The 25,204-nt window shown below is 42.1% G+C and overlaps 1 protein-coding gene and 1 pseudogene across 1 annotated transcript in view; one reads left to right on the top strand and one right to left on the bottom strand.

The window, feature by feature from the left end:
- The first annotated feature begins 668 nt into the window (after positions 1 to 668).
- Positions 669 to 1,177, top strand: LOC114500673 (annotated as a pseudogene).
- Positions 1,178 to 11,121: 9,944 nt separating this feature from the next.
- ZNF143 (zinc finger protein 143) overlaps positions 11,122 to 25,204 on the bottom strand; it is a 38,010-nt gene continuing 23,927 nt past the window's right edge. The window contains 6 exon segments of the mRNA XM_036028998.1: positions 11,122 to 11,922; positions 12,305 to 12,394; positions 13,033 to 13,179; positions 17,880 to 18,041; positions 20,181 to 20,329; positions 23,247 to 23,474. Of these exon segments, the coding sequence (XP_035884891.1) occupies positions 12,305 to 12,394; positions 13,033 to 13,179; positions 17,880 to 18,041; positions 20,181 to 20,329; positions 23,247 to 23,474 (776 nt within the window). The 3' untranslated portion in view covers positions 11,122 to 11,922.

Raw genomic sequence — 25,204 nt, 5'->3', positions numbered from 1 at the left:
TGAGATATAGGAGATCCTGAACATGCTGCCAGTGAGCTGCTTGCTTTCCCTTTCTTTCTCTCTTCACCGAAATTAGTGGAGTCTTAAGAACAGATAGGTTGGGGGAGATGGGCAGGCATCTGCTCTCTCCTCCAAAACATGGCTAGTCATGGTGGACAGTAGCTATGTCACCATGGCTGTGAGAAGTGGGAAATGGAAAGAAAGCAGGGGACCTCTCCATGTTTATTAACACCCTCTCAGACAGGACCCTTCGTGTGGCTGATGGTCGCCAGGACTGATCAGAGTGTATCTTGTTCTACCTGCAATGGAATAGATGGCAGCAGAAGGACACATACCTGGGAGAGAAAAGATGATAGCAGTGTCGTGACCTGGTCCAGAATGGGAAAACATTACAGGACGGCCCATTGCTGTGGTTTTGCATTTCTCTGCATCTTGCCTCAGTTCTACTCACTCGTCTCTTGCCTCAAATCAAAGCTTGTCCATAGTCAGTGCTCCATAATGGGAACTACCACTAAAATAGACAGTGTAAATAAAAAAGTACTTCTTTCTGATCCTGTTCTTTCAAAACTAGAGCTTTTTGTTGTTGTTCTTCTTCCTGTTTTTCTCGGGTCACTTTTTTGTCATTTTTAAAATATGAGTCATGTGCTCTCTCTCTTCAAGCAGGCAGGGAGCAGCCCCCTGGCAGATGCAGACATGCAGATCTTCATGCAGATCCTGACAGGCAAGACCATCACCCTCGTGGTTGAGCCCAGCGACACCGTTGAGATTGTCAAGGCTAAAATCCAAGACAAGGAGGGCATCCCATCCGACCTGCAGCGTCTGATTTTTGCAGGCAAACAGCTGGAGGACGACCGCATTCTCTCAGACTACAGTATTGAGAAAGAGTCCACCCTGCACTTGGTGCCTCGCCTGCAGAGTGGCATCATCGAGCCTTCCCCCTGCCAGCCAGAAGTACACCTTGGACGAGGTGCAAGTGTTAGCCCCACCTGCACCGTGGTGCTCTCCACTGACTGAAGAAGTGCGGCCAAGCCAGCAACCTGCGCCCGAGAAGATTAAATAAGGCCCCTCCGCCACCTCCTCCACTGCGGGTTCAGCCTTCTGCCTGAGCCCCGTGGCCCTGGGCCTTCAATAAAGTTTCCCTTTTGTTGATTGGGAAAAAATTAAAAATAAAATAAGAGCTACGCACCTGTTACTGTTAAAATACAGCCTCATTTATAGTTCTGTTTTGTTTTTCTTTTTTAATCCTCACCAGAGGATATGTTTATTGATTTTACAGAGAGAGGAAGTGAGAGGAGAGAAAGAGAAACATCAATGTGAGAGAAACATCGATGGGTTGCCCCCCACACTTCACACCCCATCCCTTGCATGCACCCCTACTGGGAATTGAACCCACAACTCAGGTATGAGCCCTGGAAGGATTGAACCCCACAACCTTTTGGTGCACAGGAGGATGCTCCAACCAACTGAGCCGCCTGGCCAAGGCTGTATTTCTCCTTTCAAAGTCAATATTTCTGCAGTCAGAAATTAAGTAGGTGGGCCCTGACTGGTGTGGCTCAGTTGAGCATCTTCCCGAAAAACTAAAGGTTACAGGTTCAATTCCCAGTCAGGACATATGCCTGGGTCGTGGGCCAGGTTCCCCAGTCGGGGGCCTGCAAGAGGCAACCCATCACCCATCTATGTATCTCTCGCATATTGATGTTTCTCTCCCTTTCTCCCTCCCTTTCTGTTTCTCTAAGAAGTAAATAAATAAACTATTTTTTAAAATAAATAAAATATTTGTTATAAAGTAGGTAGATCCTGTTCTCTCCATCTGTAATAGGAAGCAAGGAGAGCAGATACACAGCATGATCAAAATAGAGTCCTAGGGGCGGGGGGGCGGGGGGGAAGAAGGGCTGGTGTGCCTTCCCCACTGTTGGGGCTGCTAGCAGGTATCCACACTCCCGCACTGGCGGGGGGGAAGTATCTCTGCCGGAGAAAGTCACTTCCTGGCCACCTTCAGAGTCCTCCTTGTGAGGGTGCCCTCCCTCCTGCCCACAAGGTCCCTTGTGACGCAACTTGCCAAAAGAGGATGACTATCCAGCCAGAGCATCTATGTACACTGGAAATCTAAACTCAGGGGCCAGAAAGGAGCCCATGGAAATCTTTGTCAAAGTGGAAATGCCAATGGGCCACTTGATACTGATGCCTTTGTGAGACCCACCAGTATGGATGGAGGCCTTTTAGTGCCTCTTCATGGGTTAGTTAATCTCTAAGGAGAAGATCTAGGCTGCCATTTCCTAGGCACCTGAACATCTGTGGTATGACATCTCTGTAGACTACCTGGCTCTTGAAGGAGGTCAGATTCCAATGCTAATGAACGGATGGGGACATGGAGAACCAGAACAGGGATAGGGTTTCCCTGTCAGTGGGCACTTCCCTCAGAAGCAATCCTTGGGAACAAAGTCAGAGTCCATTTGTTAGACCTGAAGCCACAGGCAGGGTAGCAAAGGGCATTTATCCCAACAGCTGCTGTCTAAGCACATGGGACAGGAGCTACTGGAACCTGGTTGCATCCCATCAAGGTCCACACTGGGGCCCTGATCTGGGCTCTGCCTTTGGGTGAGCAAGTGACCTTCCCTGTGGGGATGGAGGAAGGTGGCCCTGCTCACCTCCCCCTGAGACTGTAGAGTGTGATGTAGATGCCAAATACTGCCAGCAACCTGTCCATCCAATAGGACTGGGCTTAGGAGTATTGTGTAGTGACTAGGGCCTAAGACTCAAAGCCTGGCAGGGATTTGCCCTGTAAGTGCACAAGTGACAATGATATTTAGTCCACAGCACCTCCCACTCACAAGGGTTGTAACTGGCATTTCAGTACTGCATGTGAGATGCCCACTGGTTATGAAGCCAAAAAATGGTTGTCCCAGTCATTTGGTGTGGGCATTTATTTCTTCCTTGGTATCATTCCAGCAACCTGAGGAGGCAGTCAAGGTCCTTCTATCCTTCTATTTGTGTAACTCATGCTGTGTTCTCCCAGCATGAAAAGATTTCCTTCAAGGTTAGAGAAAAGATTGCCCCTGCCTAGGCACAGCTGGTTAATTTGTTCTAGAAGGAGGTGGTAAAACAAGCAGTGTGTGGCTGTGGATGGCTCCCTGAACCTACACAGCGCCTCCTGCTGGTGGCTGACCCCAATGCTCACCAATAGTGCCTTTCAGTCCCTTTCTTTTCTACTTGGAAATACCCACAAGATTTTACCAGTTTCACAATAGCAAAGATCACCTATGCAAAAAAGAGTGGCCCACTTTTCTGTTGTTCCTGATTTTCTGTTGAAAAGAATGTGACACAATTTCAGGATGCTAGAAAAGCCCAAAGGCACTGTGGGGGAAGAAACACTCACCCCGTGGCTTTTATCTGCATAAAAAGATGTGGTGTGTGTAATAGCTGCTCCCAGTTGAAACTTACCGCCCTCCTCAAAAAGCCCTGTCACTGGCTTGGAGAAAAACGTTCTTATTTACAAAGATTTTTACATCTTTGATTTTTCCATAGAAACTGAAGGATTTGTCTGCAGGACAGGCAACTGCATCTGTAACCCAGATTAGAGCTGTTTTTGATGTCCCTTTCTCAGGCTCTTATCTGAGCCGGGGCTTTTGGACAGATTAGTGAAGGTGCTCAGAGATTTTGGATGTCTCCTGTGTGTCGAGGGGAACCCTGGGGAGGTGAGGGCAGCTAGGGAGAAATTTGGAATTGACATTAGAGCAGGAATCCCTTTTTCTTTCACTTGACTGCAGAAAGTGAAAAGAAGTTTTGCCAGGTAATTTTCAGTTTGACTATTCATGCAGTTAACCTGAATCTCGAGTGAGTCTTCTCTCAGCATGCCTTTCTGTCTTTCAGTTTTAGCCGCGCTCTGGAAACATGGAGGACTGTGGATTCTCTGTGCCTCTAAAGCCAGGGGAGTTCAGAGCCAGAGGGAACAGCTAGAGGGGACCGGCTGCTCTGCTAGGCTTCCAGGAGTCATGGGAAAGTTGAATTCCCGGTTATCCTAAGGGAGCCCATAATCTAAAAGGAGAAGCAGATAGGTGTTCCTAAAACACAAGTCACACCTCTTGTGAGACAGTGGAAAGAGAGTGGCTAATAGAAGAGCTTTCCTCAGTGGGGCAGGCTACACAATCCGTGGGGATCAGTGCAAAAAGAGAATGTGGGGCCTGTTGGTCAAAGAGCAGGAAAAAAAGTGTTGTTAAATGTATACACAAAGCCGGACACACAAGGACAGAGAGCGTATGATTCCATTTATACAAGGTACCTCAAGCAGCCAAATTCAAAGGAAGCGAAACGGGAACGGTGGTTGCAGGGCTGGGGTCGGGTGACGGGGAGTCGCTGTCTGAGAAACTGCTGGAGCTGGATAACAGCGATGTTTGTACAACACTGTAAAGGTACTTAACGCCCCTGAACTGTAATGCAAAAATTGTTACAATGGTGCATTTTATGTTATGTATATTTTATCCCCCTCCCCCTCCCACACACTCTGTGGTGTTTTGCTATTTAATATCATTCTAAAAAAAAATTATGGGGGAGGGCAGTGGATAGCAATGGGGGAAAATGGGGACAACTGTAGTTGAACAATAAAAAACATCTAAAAATTAAAATTAAAAATTAATGATAAAACTTTAGCATGACTTTTATCCTTCCTCTTTATACTATGCAATGTCACTTTTAAATGAAACCATCAGAGTATTTAACTTGTGTTTGCCATCACCAAAATTATGCAATTGGAATTCTGTGGCTCATTCCAGAAGGAGGGTACCTGGAGCCAGCTAGAAGAGATGAACATGAGTCAGGCTCAGGAAAGGTAGAGGGAGGAAGCCAGGATCCTCCGGGCACAGAGCCTGGAGAAATAGCTTCAGAGGGCATGGGCTCTCACAGGTGCTTGGAGCAGGTGGTCCCTTGAGCCTAACAAATGCCCTCATCTCTTCCCAGGCCTGCCACCTGAGCCCATAGCAAATGGGCTACTCCCAGTTATCTTCAAAACTCAAAGCTGGGATTGGGACTTCTGGCCAAGATAGAGGCATAGGTAGACACACTGTGCCTCCTCGTACAACCTAAAGAAGGACAATAAATTTAAAAACAAAAAACCAGAACTGTCAGAAAATCGAACTGTATGGAAGTCCGACAACCAAGGAGTTAAAGAAGAAACATTCATCCAGACCAGTAGGAGGGTCAGAGTCAGGCAGCCAGGCAGAGAGGACTCCCAGCAAGTCGGGGGTTGGAGGACTAGGGTGGGCAATGCGGCAGCTGGTGGGCAAGGTTGGGGCTGGCAAACCCAGTGAGGTGGCAGCTTGCAGACTGGGTGGTCCCACATTTGTGTGCAGATAAACCAGAAGGAACAACTGTGGAGCGAGACAGACCAAGCAACCCAGAGTTCCAGCGCAGGGAAATAAAGCCTCAAACCTCTGAAAACACCTGTGGGGGTTGCGGTGGCGGGAGAAACTCCCAGCCTCACAGGAAAGTTTGTTGGAGAGACCTACAGGGTCCTGGAAAGTACACAAAACTACCCACCTGGGAATCAGCACCAGAAGGGCCCAGTTTGCTTGTGGGAAGCAAGGGAAGTGACTGAAAACCGGCAGAGAGCAGAGCAAGAGGCATTGTTCCCTCTCAGACCCCTCCCCCAACATACAGAGTTGCAATGCTGCCATGTGGGTTGCCTGCCCTGGTGAACACTTAAGCCTCTGCCCCTTACTATGTAACAGGCATGCAGAGAAAAAAAAAATCGGCTCAAATGAAAGAACAGATCAAAGCTCCAGAAAAAAATACAACTAAGCAAAAAAGAGATACCCAACCTATCAGATGAACAGTTCAAAACACTGGTGATCAGGATGCTCACAGAATTGGTTGAATATGATCGCAAATTAGATGAAAAAATGAAGGCTATGCAAAATGAAATTTAAAAAAAATGTACAGGGAACCAACAGTGACGGGAAGGAAACCAGGACTCAAATCAATGGTGTGGACCAGAAAGAAGAAAGAAACATTCAACAAGAACAGAATGAAGAAACGAGAATTCAGAAAAAATGAGGCGAGGCTTAGGAACCTCAAGGACATCTTTAAATATTCCAAAATTAAAATCATAGGGGTACCAGAAGGAGAAGAGAAAGAACAAGAAATCGAAAACTTATTTGAACAAATAATGAAGGAGAACTTACCCAATCTGGCAAAGGAAATAGATTTCCAGGACGTCCAGGAAGCTCAGAGAGTCCCCCAAAAAGTTGGACCCAAGGAGGAACACACCAAGACACAGCATAATTACATTAGCCAAAATTAAAGATGAGAGAATCTTAAAAGCAGTGAGAGAAAAGGAGACAGTTACCTACAAAGGAGTTCCCATAAGACTGTCAGCTGATTTCTCAAAAGAGACCTTACAGACAAGAAGGGGCTGCAAAGAAGTATTCAAAGTCATGAAAAGCAAGGAACTATATTCAAGATTACTCTATCCAGCAAAGTTTTCATTTAGAATGGAAGGGCAGATAAAGTGCTTTCCAGATAAGGTCAAGTTAAAGGAGTTCATCAGCCCTGGCTGGTGTGGCTCAATGGATTGAGTGTTGGCCTATAAACCAAAGGGTTGTTGGTTCGATTCCCATTCAGGGCACATGCCTGGTTTGTGAGACAGGTCCCCAGTAGGGGGAGCACGTGAGGCAACTACACATTGGTTTCTCTCCCTCACTTTCTCCCTCCCTTCTCCTCTCTCTAAAATAAATAAAAATAAGGTCTTTAAAAGAAAAAAAAAAAAGGAGTTCATCATCACCAAGCCCTTATTATATGAAATGTTAAAGGGACTTATCTAAGAAAAAGAAGATAAAAAATATGAACAGTAAAATGACAACAAACTCACAGTTATTAACAACGAAAACAAAAACAAACTAAGCAAACAAATAGAACAGGAACAGAATCACAGAAATGGAAATCATATGGAGGATTATCAGCGGGGGAGGGGGAGAGGGAGAGGAAGAGAAAGGGGGAGAGGGAGGGGGGAGGGGGGAGGGGGAGGGGGAGGGGGGGAGGGGAGAGGTACAGAGAATAAGTAGCATAAATGGTGGGTTTATGAAACTAGACTGGGGGAGGTTAAGAATAGTATAGGAAATGTAGGAGCCAAAGAAATGTAGAAGCCAAAGAGCTTATATGTGTGACCCATGGACATGAACTAAAGGAGGCGGGGGAAGGTGGGTGGGTGGGAGGGGGTGTGCAGGGTGGAGGGGAATAAAGGGGGGGAAATGGGAAAACTGTAATAGCATAATCAATAAAATATATTTAAAAAACAGCAACAACAAAATAAAAAACTACTCTGTGCTGTGATAGGCAAGAGGACTGCCCTGGCAAGACTCATCTAAAGCCAGCCACCCACCAGAAATACCATGGTACTGTCATCCTAGAGCAAGGATGGCCACCACCATGGGTGCCATCCCCCACAGGGTGCATGTGTCTGTCACTGATGCTCCTGCACTGGCACCCAGGCCTCACCCAGGCCCCTGCCAAAGGCAGAGGGCATAGCAGCAGTCACAGGGTGAGGGCAAGAAGGGAGAGGCCAGGCATGAAAGGGGGGAGCCTAAGTCCAGGGTCTAAGCCCCCAGGGCCCACTCCATTGTTCCCTGAGAATTCACTCACAGAACACAGATCCGAAGATAAAATTATTAAGAATTTCAAAATTGCAACTATAGTGCATTAACTTCCAAGTTCAGGGTCCTTTGGGGTGCAAGGTCTTGTTCGCCGACACTGGTCACCCATCCGTGAAGCCAGCCCTATTCCTCAGGCAAAAGAAAAAAGGGGCTCCAGCTGGTGTGGATCAGTGGACTGAGCACCAGCCTGCAAACCAAAGGGTTGCCAGCTCGATTCCCAGTCAGGGCACATGCTTGGGTTGCAGGCCAGGTCCCTGGTGGGGGTCACACAAGAGGCAAGCACACATTGATGTTTCTCTCTCTCCTCCCTCCCTTCTCGGTCTAAAAATAAATAAGATCTTTTAAAAAAAAATTAAAAAGAGGGTATTTGGTGGGAGTATTCTTTGCAAGATCTCCTCATTCCCAAGGGAAATCTAAGTATAGACAGAAAGTGCTTACAGCAGAGGGGGCTGAGGTAGCCTTGCTCCACCTCCCCTGTGCTCCCTTTCCCTCCATGATGACAAGATTTCAGCTGTGCCCTTTGCCTTTTCACCATCCCACCCCCTCTCATTGTTGGGATCTGCTGATACTTGACTGGTCTGTAATCATATCTGAGCCAGGAAGTACTGGACCCTAAATGCCTTGGGATGATACATGGAAATCTAGTCCACTTCAATGCCAAGTGTGTGGTTTCCCAACTTACTTAGCTGGTCCCAGGGCTGTCCTACAGGAAGGCAGCATGGGAGGCTGTCCAGCTGGTTTGCCCCTGATGGCCTGGTGGCAGGGTTGGGGGTTGGGCATGGAGTGGTGTGGCCCTCTGGGCAGTTGCCACTGTAGAGGTTTAAGGAACCCAAGTCCTTACTTTTTCTTCTTCTTTTTTAAACTCTATTTCCTAAATTCTCCTGAGTGTAGACTGTAGGCAATGTACCTTTTGTAGTGGCCTGGAGCTGTGTCTGGGACAGAGTGGGAGTATTTTCCTTGGACCCAAAGATTTCCCTAGGGGACTGTCTGGATCGTAATGCACAGGTGTGCTCCCTTGGGCTCCATTTGTTAAAGCATACTCTTGTTTCATCCAGTGCCTTTGGGGGACTTTTCAACTTTGAGGGCTCCTTTCTGCATCCTGCACTGTGAGAAAATCCACACCAGGCTCACTAAATATTAGATTGGTCAAAAAGTCCATTTAGCTTTTTCCATAAAGTAAGACACATATTTCATTTTCACCAATAACTTTATTTGGATATTTTGAGTATGTCGGCTATCTCCTGAGAAGTATAACATTGATTGTTCTCAATTAATGCCTCGATTTGATCGCTATCAACTTCAACTGGTCTACCTGACTGTGGAGCAGTGTCCAGCAAGAAATCTCCAGCATGAAACTTCCCAAACCACTTTTGACATGCTCAGTCATAGCACCTTCTCCATACACTGTACAAATCTTTGCTTCACCTGGCTGGCGTAGCTCAGTGGATTGAGCGCGGGCTGGGAACCAAAGTGTCCCAGGTTCGATCCCCAGCCAGGGTACACTCCTGGGTTGCAGGCCAGAACCCCAGCAACCGCACATTGATGTTTCTTTCTCTCTCTCCCCCCTTCCCTCCCTTCCCTCTCTAAAGATAAATAAATAAAATTAAAAAAAAAATCTTTGTTTCAGTTGCATTTTTACCTTTCTTGAAATAATAAGGCGTAATATGCCAAAAATGTTGCATTTTCTCTTCCATCTTCAATATTAAAATGGCTACACTTCACTAATTTTTTTTAAATGCACGCCAATATGACAGCTGTCACAATACAATCTAACAAAGTTGTTTTGAATGAAGTTCAAAATGACTAAGCACTACTAGAGCCAGCTTACAGAAAAAAACCAAACGAACTTTTTGGCCAACCCAATAGAAACCATTGGCACATCATTTGAAGTCTTTCCTTAGGGAAAATAGGCACCCTCCCTGTGCTCCTGAGGTTCCATTCCCAAGGAGGCAGGTAGGGGACAAACCAGCAGTGCTGCCCTGCCCTCTTCTCTGGTGCCAGTAGGAAGGCACTTTCTTTTGAGCTGCGGGATTGAGGGATAATAAGGTCCACCAGCAGTCTGGTTCAGTCCTGCCAAGTCCAGCTGGCAAAGGGACTGTGGTGAGAAACACCTTGGAACCTAAACAATGGCAGAGGTAAGAGGCCCAGGAAAGCTTGGGTCTGGGTCCTAGGAAGCACAGCAGGCCTGGCTGGGCCCCGCTGCAGAGCCCCCTAACCGCAGGACTGCGGCCCTGGAGGCTGGCCCTGTGACTTCCCAGATTCTGTTCTTGCTCTATGCCCCCACACCAGCCCCTTTCTGAGCCTCAGCAGGCCTCAGCTGGGAGTTCTGGGTGTGTTTACAAGTCTCTGTTCAGCATTAAGCCTGGATCTGCGAATGACTAAAACCTTTTCTAACGTATATCTATGAAGAGCTCTGAAGGGCAAGCAATCAATTTCCCTGCCCAACCCTGAAAGCCTTTCCATTTCAAATTACTCTTTTTTGTAAGACTTCAAAGAACTCGATCAAAGATAACCTTCACGTTAAGTAAAAGAGCAGTTTTTCCTTTGTTTACTGTAAAGCTGGAAATGAAACACAGCCACACTTCAGCTCTCTGGTAAACAAAGCATGTTGAATGGCAGTGATGCAGCCATCCTTGCAGGACAACCCTCCACACCCCTTTTTTGGGGGAACTTTAGTTTAATTTCTGACATTAGAGATGACTCTTCAAGTGCTCAGGTCATTAGGTAACCAAAGTCAATCTTGATAATCTCTGCCATAAATAATCACCCGAGAAGGCAGCTGTGGCATGGTGAAAAAACACGCTGGACTTGAGGGCCAAAAAATGACAGTTCTTGCTCTGGCCAGGTGGCTAACTGGTTAGAGGGTTGCCCTTTTATGCCAAGGTTGTGGGTTCAATCCCCAGCCAGGGAACATACAGGAAACAACCAATGAATGTATGAGTGTTTCTCTCTCTCATCCTTCCTCCCTAAAATCAATAAATTAAAAACAAATTAAATTTTTTAAAGTCTGGGTTCTCAAGTCTTTACTCTGCCTCTGTAGCTGTACAGCCCGAGTAGGACACTTAGCCTCTTTGGACTGCTTCCTCCTTACAAATACGGAGGTTGTAAATCCCATGTAGCTCACAAAATAGAGTACATAAAAACATGCAGTCCTTGTTCTGTGCTTGATACACACTATGTTCTCAGTAATGCGTATTGGGTTATATACTGTTACATTTGTGGTATTTTCTGTAACACTTCCCACCACCCCCATACCAATTTAATAAAACAAATATAAAGGTAACATTTTAAAAATTGCTGTATTCAAAATAATAAACTTTCGGGTAAATAAGCTTTAAAACAAAAGTACATAAGCAAAAAAAAATAAATAATTTACACCAACCCACTAACCTAATTTTCAGAGTAAAGCCATTTCCAATTATAGCTGTTGCTGGGGCTCTTGCCTGTGGTCAACTTTGACAGTTCATTATTTTTAAAAAAATGGTTAACACAAGCAAGAACACTTAAGTAAAGTCTTTAACAAAACCAAAGCACTGGATTTAACTTTTTAATTTTAAGTAAGGAAACTTTGTAATTTTAGACATAATCCAATGTATTGCTGATATGGTTAGTATTTCTGCTTGAAGAGTTGGTATTTAACAGGGATGGAAAACTATAATGAATAGTCTTCAAACCATGAAGTACAAATGAAAAGGGACAAGTATACAGTAGAACAAAAACTGCAGACACTCTAATTGCGGGAAATATTTGAAGGCTTTACATCCTTTATTTTCATTACCCATGATGGCTTTTGGAATTGTGATCGTGTGACATATAGAACGTTTTTTGACATTTTAGGCATAGCTTTTATTTGACTCTTTTTTCACAGTAAGTTAAAAATCCATCATAAGACTCTGTAAGACTCCACTGGTCTTGCATAAAGACTCTCGGAGTTTGCAGTGTGATAAAAGAATAACGTGAAAATTTACGGTATTGCCCTAATTTCATACTTCCTTGTACACAATGAATCAATTTGGGAATCTATTTCAAGAGTTATATACACAAAAGTGTCAAGCATAAAATGTTCTCCACTCTTGCATAAAAATGTGTACAGTGTTTCAGGAATGGAAAATGTCTCATGTTTCCGGGGCCCCGGCCTTCATGGATCTCTGCTGCCTGAAGATGAAAGGCTCCTCGTGCTTTACTGCTCTCAGGACTAATCATCCAACCCTGGCGTTTCTCCTTGTTGGATCCTGGATGCTATTCTGATGGCTTCTTCCAGAGATGGCTGCTCTCCAAGCTGAAACAGGAACATACACAAACTCACAGTCAAGATGATACCAAAGGAATATTATATGCCAGAAGTGGAATTTCTCTCTGTGATTCTGACATGTGGGCTTGTTAAGCTACTATCATAGCTTTACCAATCAGTAAAAGCAAAAAAACTAAATTCCTACAAGGGACAATAATGCAGTTTCTTTATTTAGGATTTTGATAGACCTTCACACATGCCAGGGACAAAAGATGCTCATATTTCCAATGGAGATAATTTAGAGAGCTTTCTGAGCCTTTAGTTTTTATGCCCATAAATAAAAACCAATGGCTGGCATTTTCCTGATTATGTTCTAACCTTTTGCCAAGTAAATACATGAAGAACTCCCCCAAGGAAAGGTAATCTGTACCTAGGATTCTGGATTCTCTGCTCGAATCCACTGACTCCCCAGAGGATGGTTTCTTCTTAGTCTTCTGACATTGCCCACTGTAAAATAGGGCTGTGTAGTGAATTCTCAGATGTAGGGTCTGTGTTGACACTAGTTTCACTTCCAAAGGAGTAGCTCTTAAGTGTTTTATAGAATCCTATCTATTTAGACTTTTAAAAAAATATTTTATTTACTTTATTTTTTAGAGAGGGGAAGGGAGAGAGAAAGAGAGGGAGAGAAACATCAATGTGTGGTTGCCTCTCACATGCCCCCTACTGGGGACCTGGCCGGCAACACAGGCATGTGCCCTAGACTGGGAATCGAACTGGCAACCCTTTGGTGCCCTAGCCTGGGAATCAAACTGGTGACCCTCTGATTCTCAGGCTGGTACTTAACTGATGAGCCACACCAGCCAGGGCTTAGACTTTTATTTTTAGAGTTAAGATAGCTGGCTGGATGCAAATGGGGAGACATACCAGAAGCTTTATTTTTCTTGGTATAAATTCCCATAGAATATACAAAGATAGTAAAGAACAAAGTGTTGGTCTCTTTGAATCCACCGCAAACACACAATTTCCTTAGAGTGGCTAAGCGACACAGATTGTCCTGTGCCCTGTCTCCTGTAAGGGTTATGCATAAAGCACAGTGTACAATGTTGAGAGGTCCGAGCAGCGCTGCTGTTGATGGAGGACAGCTGCCTCTGGACTCACCTGAACTGCAATCTGGGTGCCATTGGATGTCGCCACTAAGGTCAGAGGTCTGGTTTCTGTGGTTACTAGATGATGGCTGTGCTGTTGGTGCCCTATTTCTGATGACGCAGTATGGAATGCTGCTAAGTCCTGAGCCACAATTGCAACCTTAAACAAAAAACACACAGAAGAATTCAAACAATGGTTTAGTTATTTAAATCCTACCAGAAGATATGTTTGTTGATTTTAGAGAGAGAGGAAGGGGTGGGGGTGAGAAAGAGATAAACATCAATGTGAGAGAAAAACACTGACTGGTGGCCTCCTGTATGCACTCCAACTGGGGATCAAACTCGCAACCTAGGTATGTGCCCTGACCAAGAATCAAACCTTTAGCGCAATGGGATGATGCTCCAACCAACTGAGCCAACTGGCCAGGGCAAAATTATGATTTAAATAGGTTAAAATCCATTTAATGAAAAGTTCTGTTTGCAAATTCAAAAGGAAAAAATCCCCTCTGACCACAGACTTGTAGAAGCCCGAAGCTGGAAGAAGCCTTATGTATCATCTATCCTGGACTCCTCCTTTTTATTTGAGGAAGCTGAGGCTCAGAAAGGATTTATCTAAGGTTATGAAGTAAGGCAATGGCAAATGAGGGTAGAGGGCACTGGAGAAATGGATCCCTAAATTAGGCTCCATTAATGACGAGAGATGTGACTGTGCTTAAGTTCTATTTCCCCTAAGTGGCTGCTCAGGAAGTTAGTTACACATGTGGACTAATTCACATCAAATGTCTATCTATTCCCAAGTTTGGGGCAGTGGTAGATAATATACTGTTTTCTCCTGTTTACCTATTGTATTTTAATCAGACTCCATTTACCCAGGAAAACTGAAAGAACAGTAGCATTACTGAGCAATAGCAATGTATCTTGCTATACTCATTTCCTATTTTAGACTCCATGGAATCTTTGCACACTGCTCCTGAAGCATCTATCCAGAGTGGTTGAAAGTGCTTCTGTGGCTCTTAACCACAAATGTAGCCTTTTCTATGTAGATAAAATAGAAAATGGCATCAAATACTTGCTATATAATATTCTAAAATTTTGCTCAGCCAAACTCAGAAGAAAGGCTAAAAACTAAAATTTGTATTACTTGGCCATTAACCCACTAAAATACTATGTTGGGTCAATCCCAGCAATGTTTCATAATCCAGTAAGATTTCGGCCCAGCAAGGGCTGAGTGGTTTATACTGGATTAACCCCTCCTGCAGATAACAATTATAACTGTGGACAAAAATATGAAAAAGCTACTGTTTAAATGGATTGGAGAATGAGGAAAAGCAAGCAGAAACTGTACGAGATTCTCAAAGAAAGGGGAACCATAATGGTTCACATCCACGTTTAACTGGCTATGTAAGGAGACTTGATTTGGGTGGTAAACACACAATACAATATACAGATGTATTGTAGAACCATACACCTGAAACCTGTATACTTTTATTAACCAATGGTACCCCAATAACTTCAATAATAAATAAATAAATAGCCCTGGCTGGTGTGGCTCAGTGGACTGAGCACCAGCCTGCGAACCCAAAGGTCGCTGGTTCCATTGCAGGTCAGGGCACATGTTTGGGTTGCAGGCCAGGTTCCTGGCTGGGGGTGGGTGAGAGGCAATCAATCGATGTTTCTTTTCCTCTATTTTTCCCTCCCTTTCCTGTTCTCTAAAAATTTAAAAATAAATAAATAAATAAATAAAATAGCTTTTTCATTGAGGCCACTCCCCACTCTGAGTAGCACAGGGTAACTTAAAGTATCAGCTAATGGAGTCTAGGGCTGCCAGAACGGTTACACATTGAGAGGAATATTCTAGAAAGGAGAAAACCAGGGTGGGGGGCGGGGGACAGGGGCTGAACCCCTCCACATATCTGTATACAAACTTTCAATTCCTTAAGACCCCAGAGCTGCAAATATCTGGGGGAGGTTCCAATAATTCTAGTAGAAAGCAGCAGCTGGAAGGCTGAAAAAGCTGAGACACTTGCTATAGGAAAGACAGAATTTAGAGTTTCTGTCTCACCAAGTTAGAGGGGCTGTACTACAAAATAATGCTAAAGCACACCCTTCAGATATCGCATAGGTGGAGTGTGAACACCCTTGTGGATGGTCAACATTTGCCAAACAGCCTACAGTTGCAGCAGAAGGAGCAGTGGTGACAGCTGGTCCTCAAAGCTGCCCCTCACTGCCTGCCGCACACACACCCCCTCCCCATATCCCTAGTGGCTAGAAGCTGCTCTATTGCATTCTAACCCCCAAAGCCTTTTCTTCCTGAGAATTTTCCTAGTCCACAGGCTATAGATAAGCTGCCTAAGAATGTTTGCTTTAGGGTCATTATCTTTCCAGCCTTGCAACTGAAACTAGTACAAGGTATATTTACCCAGGCTGGGCTATAAACCCACCCAAGTATTCTAGAGCCATGGAGATGACTGCAAGCTGTTTAGGTGGGACCATCCCATAAGACAGCCTGAAAGCTCATGTTTGGGTTCTTTTTTGTTTTGGCATACATTATAATCAGCAAACATAAGTATGTTCCCATCTTAGGTTTCCTGTTGTGTTTTGACAGATACATCTATGAAAACAGCACCTAAAATAAGATATAGTACAGTTCCTTCATATTCCATGCCATCACTGTCCTTCCCCAGCCAAGCAGCACTTTCTGTCGGAGGATTTGTTTTTTCTGCTCTTGGATTTCATGTAAGGGGACTCATACAGAATCTATTCCACTAGAATTTACGGGTCAAAGGACAGAGGTATGTTTGACTTTATCAGAAACTGCCAAACTGTTCTTCTAAGTGGTTATATCATTTTACATTCCCACTATTGAGTAAGAATGTTCTAGTTACTTCCCATCTTTGCCAGCATTTGGTTGTCAGTCTTCTGAGTCATTTTCTTGTGTCTGAAAAGGTACCTAACTGTGATTTTAATGTGCATTCCTCTGATGACTAAAGAGGTTAAGCACTTTTTGCGTTATTGCCATTCATGAATCTTTTGTAAGGGGTCTATTCAAATAAGCAATCAAATGATTTGATCATTTTTAAAAATTGTATTTATTTTGCTCATTTTAATGGGCTGTTCATCTTTCTATTATTGATTTGAAGACATTTGTTATTATGTATTCTCAATATAAGTTCACTAGCAGATATATACATTTTGAGTAACTTTTTCCCAATTTGGCACTTTTTCTTAATAATGTCTTTTGGTAAGCAGAATTAATTTGATGAAGTCCAATTTATCAGTTTTTTCTTCTATGGTTAGTGCATTTTGTATCCTAAGAAATCTTTAAAGTTGCAAAAATATTCACTTTTCCAGAAGGTTTATGATTCTGAGTTTTATATTTCAAGGTGTAGAAGACTTTCAACTTTGTTTTTTGTTAAAGATTGCTGTGGCTGTTATGGGTCCTTTGCATTTTCAGGTAAATTTTAGGATCAGACTATATCATCAAAAAAGCCTGCTGAAATTTTGGTTATAATGGTATGAAATCTATAAGCAAATTTATAGGAAGAATGAGAGCTACCAATTTTGACAGACTCTCATTGAACAGGGTGAAGTAGCTGCAGTGAAACCTAACATTGCCATCAGCATAGTCCAAGAATATTTTTTAAATGTATTAATCAACAGAATTTAAATTAATGGAAATAAAAAATTAAAACTACAAAGAGATATATCAGATTGGCAAGAATCCAAAGGGATATTTTTTTTCTACGAAAGGTGAAGACTGCGTTGGCACTCTCAAATACTGCAGGTGGGAATGCAGACACTTATCTGAATTACAAATGCATAGGTCTTTTCACCGAGCAATTCCATTTGAAGGATTTATCTAGGACATATACTCACACACATGCAAAATCTCATGTGCACAAGGCTATGTGTTGTTTGAAACAGCAAAAGACTAAATATATCATGCATGTCCATACAGTGAATACAATATAACTTGAAAAAAATGAGGAAGCTCTCTATATAATGAAATAGGAAGAATTTTCCTAGATATATTATTAAAGAAACAAAACAAAGTAAACAGTATAGTTTACTACCATAAAAAAGAAGTAGGGACGATGACTGCATATGCTTAATGAATAACTGGAAGAAACTGACACAAGAAACTAACTGAAGTGGATTATCTCTATGAGGGTGAGCAGTAGGTTGATGGAGGCAGGGGTGGGGAGGATGACTTTTCAATGCATACCTGTATATAATTTTTTATTTTTGTAAACCTTTTTAAAAAAGATTTTGTTTTTTTTGAGAGAGGGGGATGGGGAGAGAGAGGGAGAGAAACATCAATGTGCAATAGGTACATCGATTGGTTGCCTCTCTCATGCCCCCAACTGGGGACCTGGCTTGCAATCCAGGCATGTGCTCTGACTGGGAATTGAACCAGTGACCCTTTGGCTCACAGGCCGGGACACAATCCACTGAGCCATACAAGCCAGGGCATACTTTTTGATTTCTGAACTACGTGAATGTATTACATCTTCAAAAAATTAAGTAAATTTTGTAAATGAATTTTTCCCTAAGAACCTAGTAATGATAATTGTAGGAAGAGATATCATTAATGAACATTTAATAAATACATGGGCTAAGCAGTTTAAATGCATTACCTCATTCAGTCCTTATATCAACTTTATGGGGCAGATACAACAATCACTCCTATTTTATAGATGATGAAAAACTGAGACTCAGAGGGTTATGTACCTTAGAAGTTGTAAACTGGGATTCAGTCTGAAGTTTATGTGCTTAACTGCTATATCACACTGTATATCTATTAATAATTTAGATATTGACATGTTTTGATTGATATAGAAGGGAAAAAAGAGCAATTACCTGCTGCCCTTCTGTGCCCTCAGCAGTTACCATAGCAACAGAGTGTGTTCCTGCTGAGGAGATGACTGCATCATGGGCAGGGACTGTGATAGGTGTGCCATCTTGCGTTACCATTGTGATGGTATTGCCTATGGCTTGCATATCGGTCTGAGATATGTTGACCTGCAATACAATGCATTCCACAAATCAGTCAATGTCTCTTGTTGTATTTGGCAAATTTTATTAAGGACTAGGCCTAATTCTTGATAAAGCTATTCTGGGAGCAAATAAGCACTTTATATTTTAGAAAGAGGTCATCAGAAAAAATTGAGCATTTCTTAAATGCATTTTTTTCCTCTTCATCTCTATTGCTAATTTAGACCTCTATTTTCCATCATCTGACTTTTTGCAATTCCACTTCTTTCCGGGCATCCAGTCTACCCTTCCCCAGTCATACTCTACCTTGACATTGTTCTAAAAAAAAAAAAAATTTCAGTATGATCACTGCTTAATTCCCCAGTGACTCTCCATCATGACAGTTCAGACTTCTCCCATGGCAGTCAGGACTTTTCAGGTTTGGCCTTTCACAGCGTCTTCAGACTCATCTGTCACCACTTCCAAACCAGCAACTGGCACTCCAGCCACAGCTAACCATTTGCAGTCCCAGACAGTGTCATATTCTGTTATCTCTTCATGACTTCACCTTCCTCCACTCTCTCTGCCTTGAGAACTCATGAAAAATTTTCAAGATCCAACTGAATGGCCATTGTCTACAAGGGCCTCCAAGAGTCCTTCACTCCTTCCTCCAGTCTGCCACAGCACGCAGCTACATACCCATCTTTATGAGCAATTACTGTTCATTTTAGGAATGTCTCGCCACACTAAGTCTACCACAATAGGCAGCACTGGGCAAATGTTCAATAAGTATTTGTTGTCTATTTGTTGACTAAAGGAATGGAACAGAAACCTAATTCCTGAAGGAAATGGGAAGGTTACATCTACAGAAAATACAACATTGTGGTGGGGAAAACAGCTGTTTGGGAGCACACAGAGAGGAGCCATGAGTAGATGACATGGCAGGAGGTTCCTATATGATAAATACTAGAATTATCAAAGATTGAAACAGTCTGCCTCTTTTTAAAAAATTTTATCTATTGGTTTTAGAGAGAGGAAAGAGGGGGGAAGACATCAGTTTGTTGTTCTACTTATTGATGCATTCATTGGTTGATTCTTCTATGTGCCCTCACCAGGGATCAAACCTACAACCTTGGGGTATTGGGATGATGCTCTAATCAACTAAGCTACCTGGCCAGGGCTAGGTTGCCTCTTAAGAGAGAAACCGCCCATGTATTTTAGAGCTGCTTAGGGGGGAATTTCTCCTGTATAGACAGGGAGGAAGAGTACATCAAATGACCACCACAGGGCCTCTGTCTGTGAGGAATCAGTGATGTCAAAAGTGAGAAGGAGGAAGATACATGGGATGGTACAAGAGCTTTGTATTTTCCAGTCCTGAGTATGTTCTGTCCCAGCTAACATCAGCACCTTAGCAGTTACCAACACAAATGGCACATGAATCATGGGAGATAAAGCTCTGAGAGAGACTGGGGTAAACAGAGAGTTCTCCATGGAAAAATATACATATAAAAAGGCAAAACAACCCCAGATGCCTATTTCTACCAGGTGCTAAGATGATCTTAGCTAGAGCTTAAAAATGAAATTATTTTAGCTAGTAGCATCTAAAAAACATAGTAAGTTTGACTATTGGAGAACAACCATTACATTGCTTTTCCTGGTGGAATCAAGAGACCTGTCCCATTAGTTACGTGAAGCTCCCATGATTCCATGTAGGGAAAGAGCCACACTTTGGAAATTTTACAGGTTTGCCCATCACTGACTTCACATGTCTTTTAATGATGACATCATCACTCAGACAAGGCTCTGCTGATTTCTCAGTCTCATCTCCTGGACCGAATCAGCCATCAAATCCTATCCCTTTTCTGCATAGTGTTTCACATGGATTCACTACTTCACAAGCCCTCAATTTCACTGTAGTTCTGACTTTCATCACCTAACCTTTGAACTCTACCAGTAACACCATTTGAGTTCTAGAGTCACAAACACTCACCCTATTAATCTCTCTGCATATAGACTCTTCCAGCAGGCTACTAAAAAACCTTCAGGAAAGCTAGTCCTGTCTACAAGATGAAGTCCAAACTTTATGCTCTCATATTCAAGGACTTTCTTAACTGGGACCCAACCTGACTTTCAAGTCCAGGTTCAGAGAAATATTATTTAACTTGTTTGGCTTCAGTGCATACTTACATGCTGAGTCCCGTCCTGGGATATGAGTGTAACCTGTTGACTCAACCCAGACTGTGTTACTGTGGCTACTTGTGTAGACACAACATCATCCCCTTCTACACCTGTAACATATGTGATCTGGGGCCCTTTAAGAACATCTTCACCTTGACCTGTTTAAAACAAATGAATCATTTATTTGACCGACCAACCAAGATGTTTAGAAAACAAAGGATATTTTAAATATTATAGAGAAACTTATATAAAGTATATGTATTATAGTCTACATAATGAAAATTGCCTCCAGCATCTCCTTCCAATTCTTCTACCTCCATTTTTGCAAAGTCAAACCAAATCAAAGAAGACCAAACCAAACCATTCCAATCGAAGTTAAGTGTTCTAATTTTGAGAGACTTCTTTTATTGCCTTAGCTGGAGTAATTAGTGTTAACTGTGCATGTATGCTGGGGCAGCAAGTAAGGCAACTACACAGGAAGACTGATTGGCAAATAACCCCTCCAATATGGCAAGTTCTTATAGTCATTCAGAAGCTGTTAAAAATGATAAGACAGTCTTCAAAAGCTTTAACCACAAATCTGAATGGTGTGTAAATGTAACCTACTAAGTTACTTATTTTTAACCCAAGTGATTGATTGCAAATCATCAGTACACAATGACATCACTGGGTAAAGAAAATTTAATGGTGTGTTATCTGGTGTAAGGTTAATCATTTAATAAGTGACAGAACAGGAACGACCATCCACTTCTTTAGTTCATGAAGAACCAGCAGTAAACAGAAATTTCAGCAGTCATTTACTGCTATACTTGGCAACCCGGAAGATTACTGATCCCTCTCTTCTTCTATCACCTTCCACCTCCCATAAAGGCGGAACTAGGGTAAATATACATTTTTTTTCCTTCAAAGGAGGACTTTATATGCTAATTTAAAGTACTTCTCAAAGTTAGTGGTTCATGCGTGCATTCATATGGCTACAAGTCATCTTGGTGTAAATCTCCATGGCAGTCATTACTGCATTCTTTTGTTTTATTCCATAGCCATTAATATATCATTTTTCCCAACAGATTATACAACTTACGTGATCATATAAGAGAAAAGGTACACAAATCCATCCCCAGTCTTTTTTTTAAGATTTTATTTTATTTTTTAAAGTTTTTACAGAGATGGGAAGGGAGGGAGAAAGAGAGGGAGAGAAACACCAATGTGAGAGAGAAACTTAAATCGATTGCTTTTCCTACTCACCCTGACCAGGGACCTGGCCCACAACCCAGGCATGTGCCCTGACTGGCAATCAAACAGGCAACCTTTCACTTTGCAGACAGTGCCCAACCAACCGTGCTGCAACAGTCAGGGCTATTCTTTCTTTCTTTTTTTAAAGCAAAGTAGGATTTTAAAAATTATTTATTTATTCTAGAGAGAGCAAGAGGAAAAGGGGGCAGGGACAAAAAGAGACAGGAGCAGGGAGAGAGGAGAGGTAAGGGAGAAAGGGATGGATGGAGGGAGGGAAATACTGATTTGTTGTTCCACTTATTTATGCACTCATTGCTTGATTCTTGTACGTGCCTTGACTGGGGATCGAACCTACAACCTTGGTGTATCAGGACAATGCTCTAACCAAATGAGCTGCCTGGCCAGGTCTCCATCCCTATTTTTGAAAAAACAATCTTAGTTGTTGTTTTTTTTTAAAACAGAATATATAATATAATATAGACTATTTTCTTGAGTATGAGAAATTCTGACAATCTGAAACATCAATATTTAGGAAAGAGACTAAGGAAGCTTAAAAAAAGTCTTAAAACCCAAGTTTGCTACCATTAAAAGATGCTCTCTAACTGCAAGGATTCAGCAATTGTAATATTTAACCATGGACACGTACAGTCCTTTGGCTAAAAAATAATATAGTGCTCAAGACTGAAGGATTTGTTATTTTCTTACTATCATGTGACAGATATCTGAAAAGACAAATTAGAACCACAGAGAATCATGTGATCAGCGAGTGAGTGATCTGTTCTTTCCCTTATTCTCCAACCCACTTTTCACCTAAATGTTTTCAATGTAAGAATGGGAAAGGTTTTATTATTTTAAAAATTTCCAAATTTATTTCATTTAGGAGGTACTCAATAAAACACTGAAACAATCTATAATTTGTTTAGCAAAACCTACTTCATTTTTCCTATTTACTTGTGCTGAGTTATTTAAATGAAATCATAGAATGTAATTCTCTGAAATATTTTTAAGAGTTTATTCTTTTTTAAGAAAGTTTATTTATTTTTAGAAAGAGGGGAAGGAATGGAGAAAGAGAGGCAGAGAAACGATGATGTGTGAGAGAAACAATAGGTTGCCTCTCACATGGTCCCAGCTGGGTACCTGGCCTGCAACCCAGGCATGTGCCCTAACTGGGAATTGAACCAGCAACCTTTCAGTTTGCAAGCTGGAGCTCAATCCACTAACCACACCAGCCAGGGCTCAAGAGTTTATTCTTACTGAAATGAATGTTTTTGTCTCCTACAACAGTATCTAACAGCAAGCACATGAATCAACTAAGTATTATTTGGGAGTGCTTCACTGCTCTTATGGTTAAGATCAACATCCTTAATATATCCCAATAATCTAGCTGCCCCTGCCTGGCTCTCCAACCTCATTTTATGCCACCTTCCCAGGCAGAAGTGCCACACTGGCCAGGCTTCTTTCAGTCTCCAATATACTTTGCTCTGTCAAACCTCAGGGTTTTTCCCTTGTGCCATTCCCTTTATTTGAAATATTTTCTGGTCTTTGCTCCCCATTACCCCTCCCCTTTAACCCCTGCCACCTAGTTAACTCTCTAGATTTCTCCAAAAATCACTTCTTCAGGGAAGCTTTCTCTGAGGTCCAGACTAGGTGAAATTCCCTTCTTATATATCCTAAAGCACCAAGTACCTTTCTTTGATAACATTTATCACAATTGTAAATTATATGATTATGTGCTTAGTTGAATGAAACTTTATGATTTGAGAAAATACTATGCATCATAAATTATGTTTATTACTGTTGATTCTCAAACACAGAGACAGATATACTAGACAAAATCCTCACCTGGGGGAGGCTCGAAAAAGGCTTCCTGCTCCTCCTCGATTGGCTCAGTGTCATTGTGGGCGGTCCGTTTGTGCATGGCCAGGGTGGAGATCTGCTTATATGTCTTTCCACAGTGGTTACAGTTGTATGGTTTCGAGTGAGTGTGAACAACATGATGTTTATACAAACTGGAATATTCTGTAAACCTTTGTCACAACCCGGGGACTGTGCAAACATATGGCTTTTCCCCTAAGTAAAGAACAGAACCGAAAAAATAAGAACAAAAAAAAAATCAACTTTTACATATAAAGCATAATCATTCCAACGTGGGGGTGGGGGAAAGCCTATCGTGGCAAAAGGTAGTAGTTGCCAATCCCTTTCTATGCTGCCATGAGGCAGCACATAGAAAATACTCCCTAACTATGCTTTTGGTATGGTTAAAAACGGTAGTTTGCACCTGAGTGTTGTTCTGAGTGAACGCCACTTTCCCTTATTTTCAAGGGATGAGAAAAACTAAGGAGAGAGATGTTGCCTAATTTAACGCTTAAGTTTTAATAAAACTGTAACTTACCTATCACTAGATAATCTAGGTATGATTAATGATATCCCACAAATAATGACAATAAGAAATGTAATTATTATTTTAACTAATGCAGTTTATCCTAAGGATTTTCTAAAAGCCTATATAGTTTTGGACACTTCAGTAACTCTAAAAGGCATACATGTTTCTTATTAACTTCACTTGACTTCTTACAACCAACCAAAAGCTACTGAATATTCACTAAAAACTATTTGGCAATAGAAAGGGAAGTAAAAACTAGAAATCTTTTTCCATGAAACAACTTGAGAACAATACAACCATTTTTAGAACATTTTATTATATAAAATTTCAAACATACACAAAAGTATAAACAGTGTAATACACCCTCATGTACAAATCACCCAGCTTTAACTATCAATTCATGGCCAATATTGTTTCATCTGTTCACTACACATACCACCCCCACTCTTTCCCCCTGGATTATTCTGAAACAGCTCCAGACAGCAATCCATTGCATCTATAAATATTTCAGGTTGTATGTCTCAAAGACAGGATTTAAAAATAATTACTTAGTATCATAAACTATCTAGACTGTATTAACATGTGGTGGTGGTGGTGGAGGACAATCTAAAACTGAAAGCAAACTGGAACAAATTAACCTAATTGTGGTTTAAGTGAATACTTTAAACCATACTGAAGGGGTTGGGGTGAGAGAGAATGAATAAACTAACTAAAGTAACTCATATGCACAGTATTTGACTAACACACTCAGTACTTAACTACTGCTCAGTCTTGGACTAGGTAACAAATCTTCAACTTTTTTTATGGGCAAGGCAATTCTGAAATTATTTGAGATGTAATAAAAGGTTGAGCAAATAGTACATGTGTCAATGCTGTTGGAAGCCAGAGTTCTTTCTGTGGAAGAAAGGACATACAAATATGGAACGGGGGAAGAAAAAGAAAGCTGTCGGATGAATTGCTTTATAGGTATTGGTGTAAACGCATATAATTTCTAAAAAGTGCATATGCATGTCTGCATACACATGCATGTCCTACTTCATTCTCTTTCTACACCTTCCCTAGGTAACTGCATCCTTTCCGATGGCTCTAAACAGTAAAACCACCCACAAATAGTCAAAAATCTCATACTAGTATAATCTGTAATGAGTCTTGGACATAAAGTAAGTGGAGATTGCCTCCTGTCCTCTCCCTAGTTCCATTCTCAAAGCAGGGCAGGTTAAATTTCTTACCTTAGTAGAGGGCTATGAGGGAGATATGGTAAAGGCAAAGCCAGGCAGGGAAATGGGCAATGCCAACTCGGAAAATTAGCCATATTTGCATTGAGGCTGGAGTATAAACTGCCGCTAGATGGCACCAAATCACATCAAGGGGTAAATGGCTTGGAGTTGGGCTTCTGAGCTCCCTACCAGCTAGCCGC

This window comes from Phyllostomus discolor, chromosome 6 (genome assembly GCF_004126475.2).
Source record: "Phyllostomus discolor isolate MPI-MPIP mPhyDis1 chromosome 6, mPhyDis1.pri.v3, whole genome shotgun sequence".
Taxonomy (NCBI): Eukaryota; Metazoa; Chordata; class Mammalia; order Chiroptera; family Phyllostomidae; genus Phyllostomus; species Phyllostomus discolor.
This window is presented reverse-complemented; position numbering and strand designations above follow the sequence as displayed.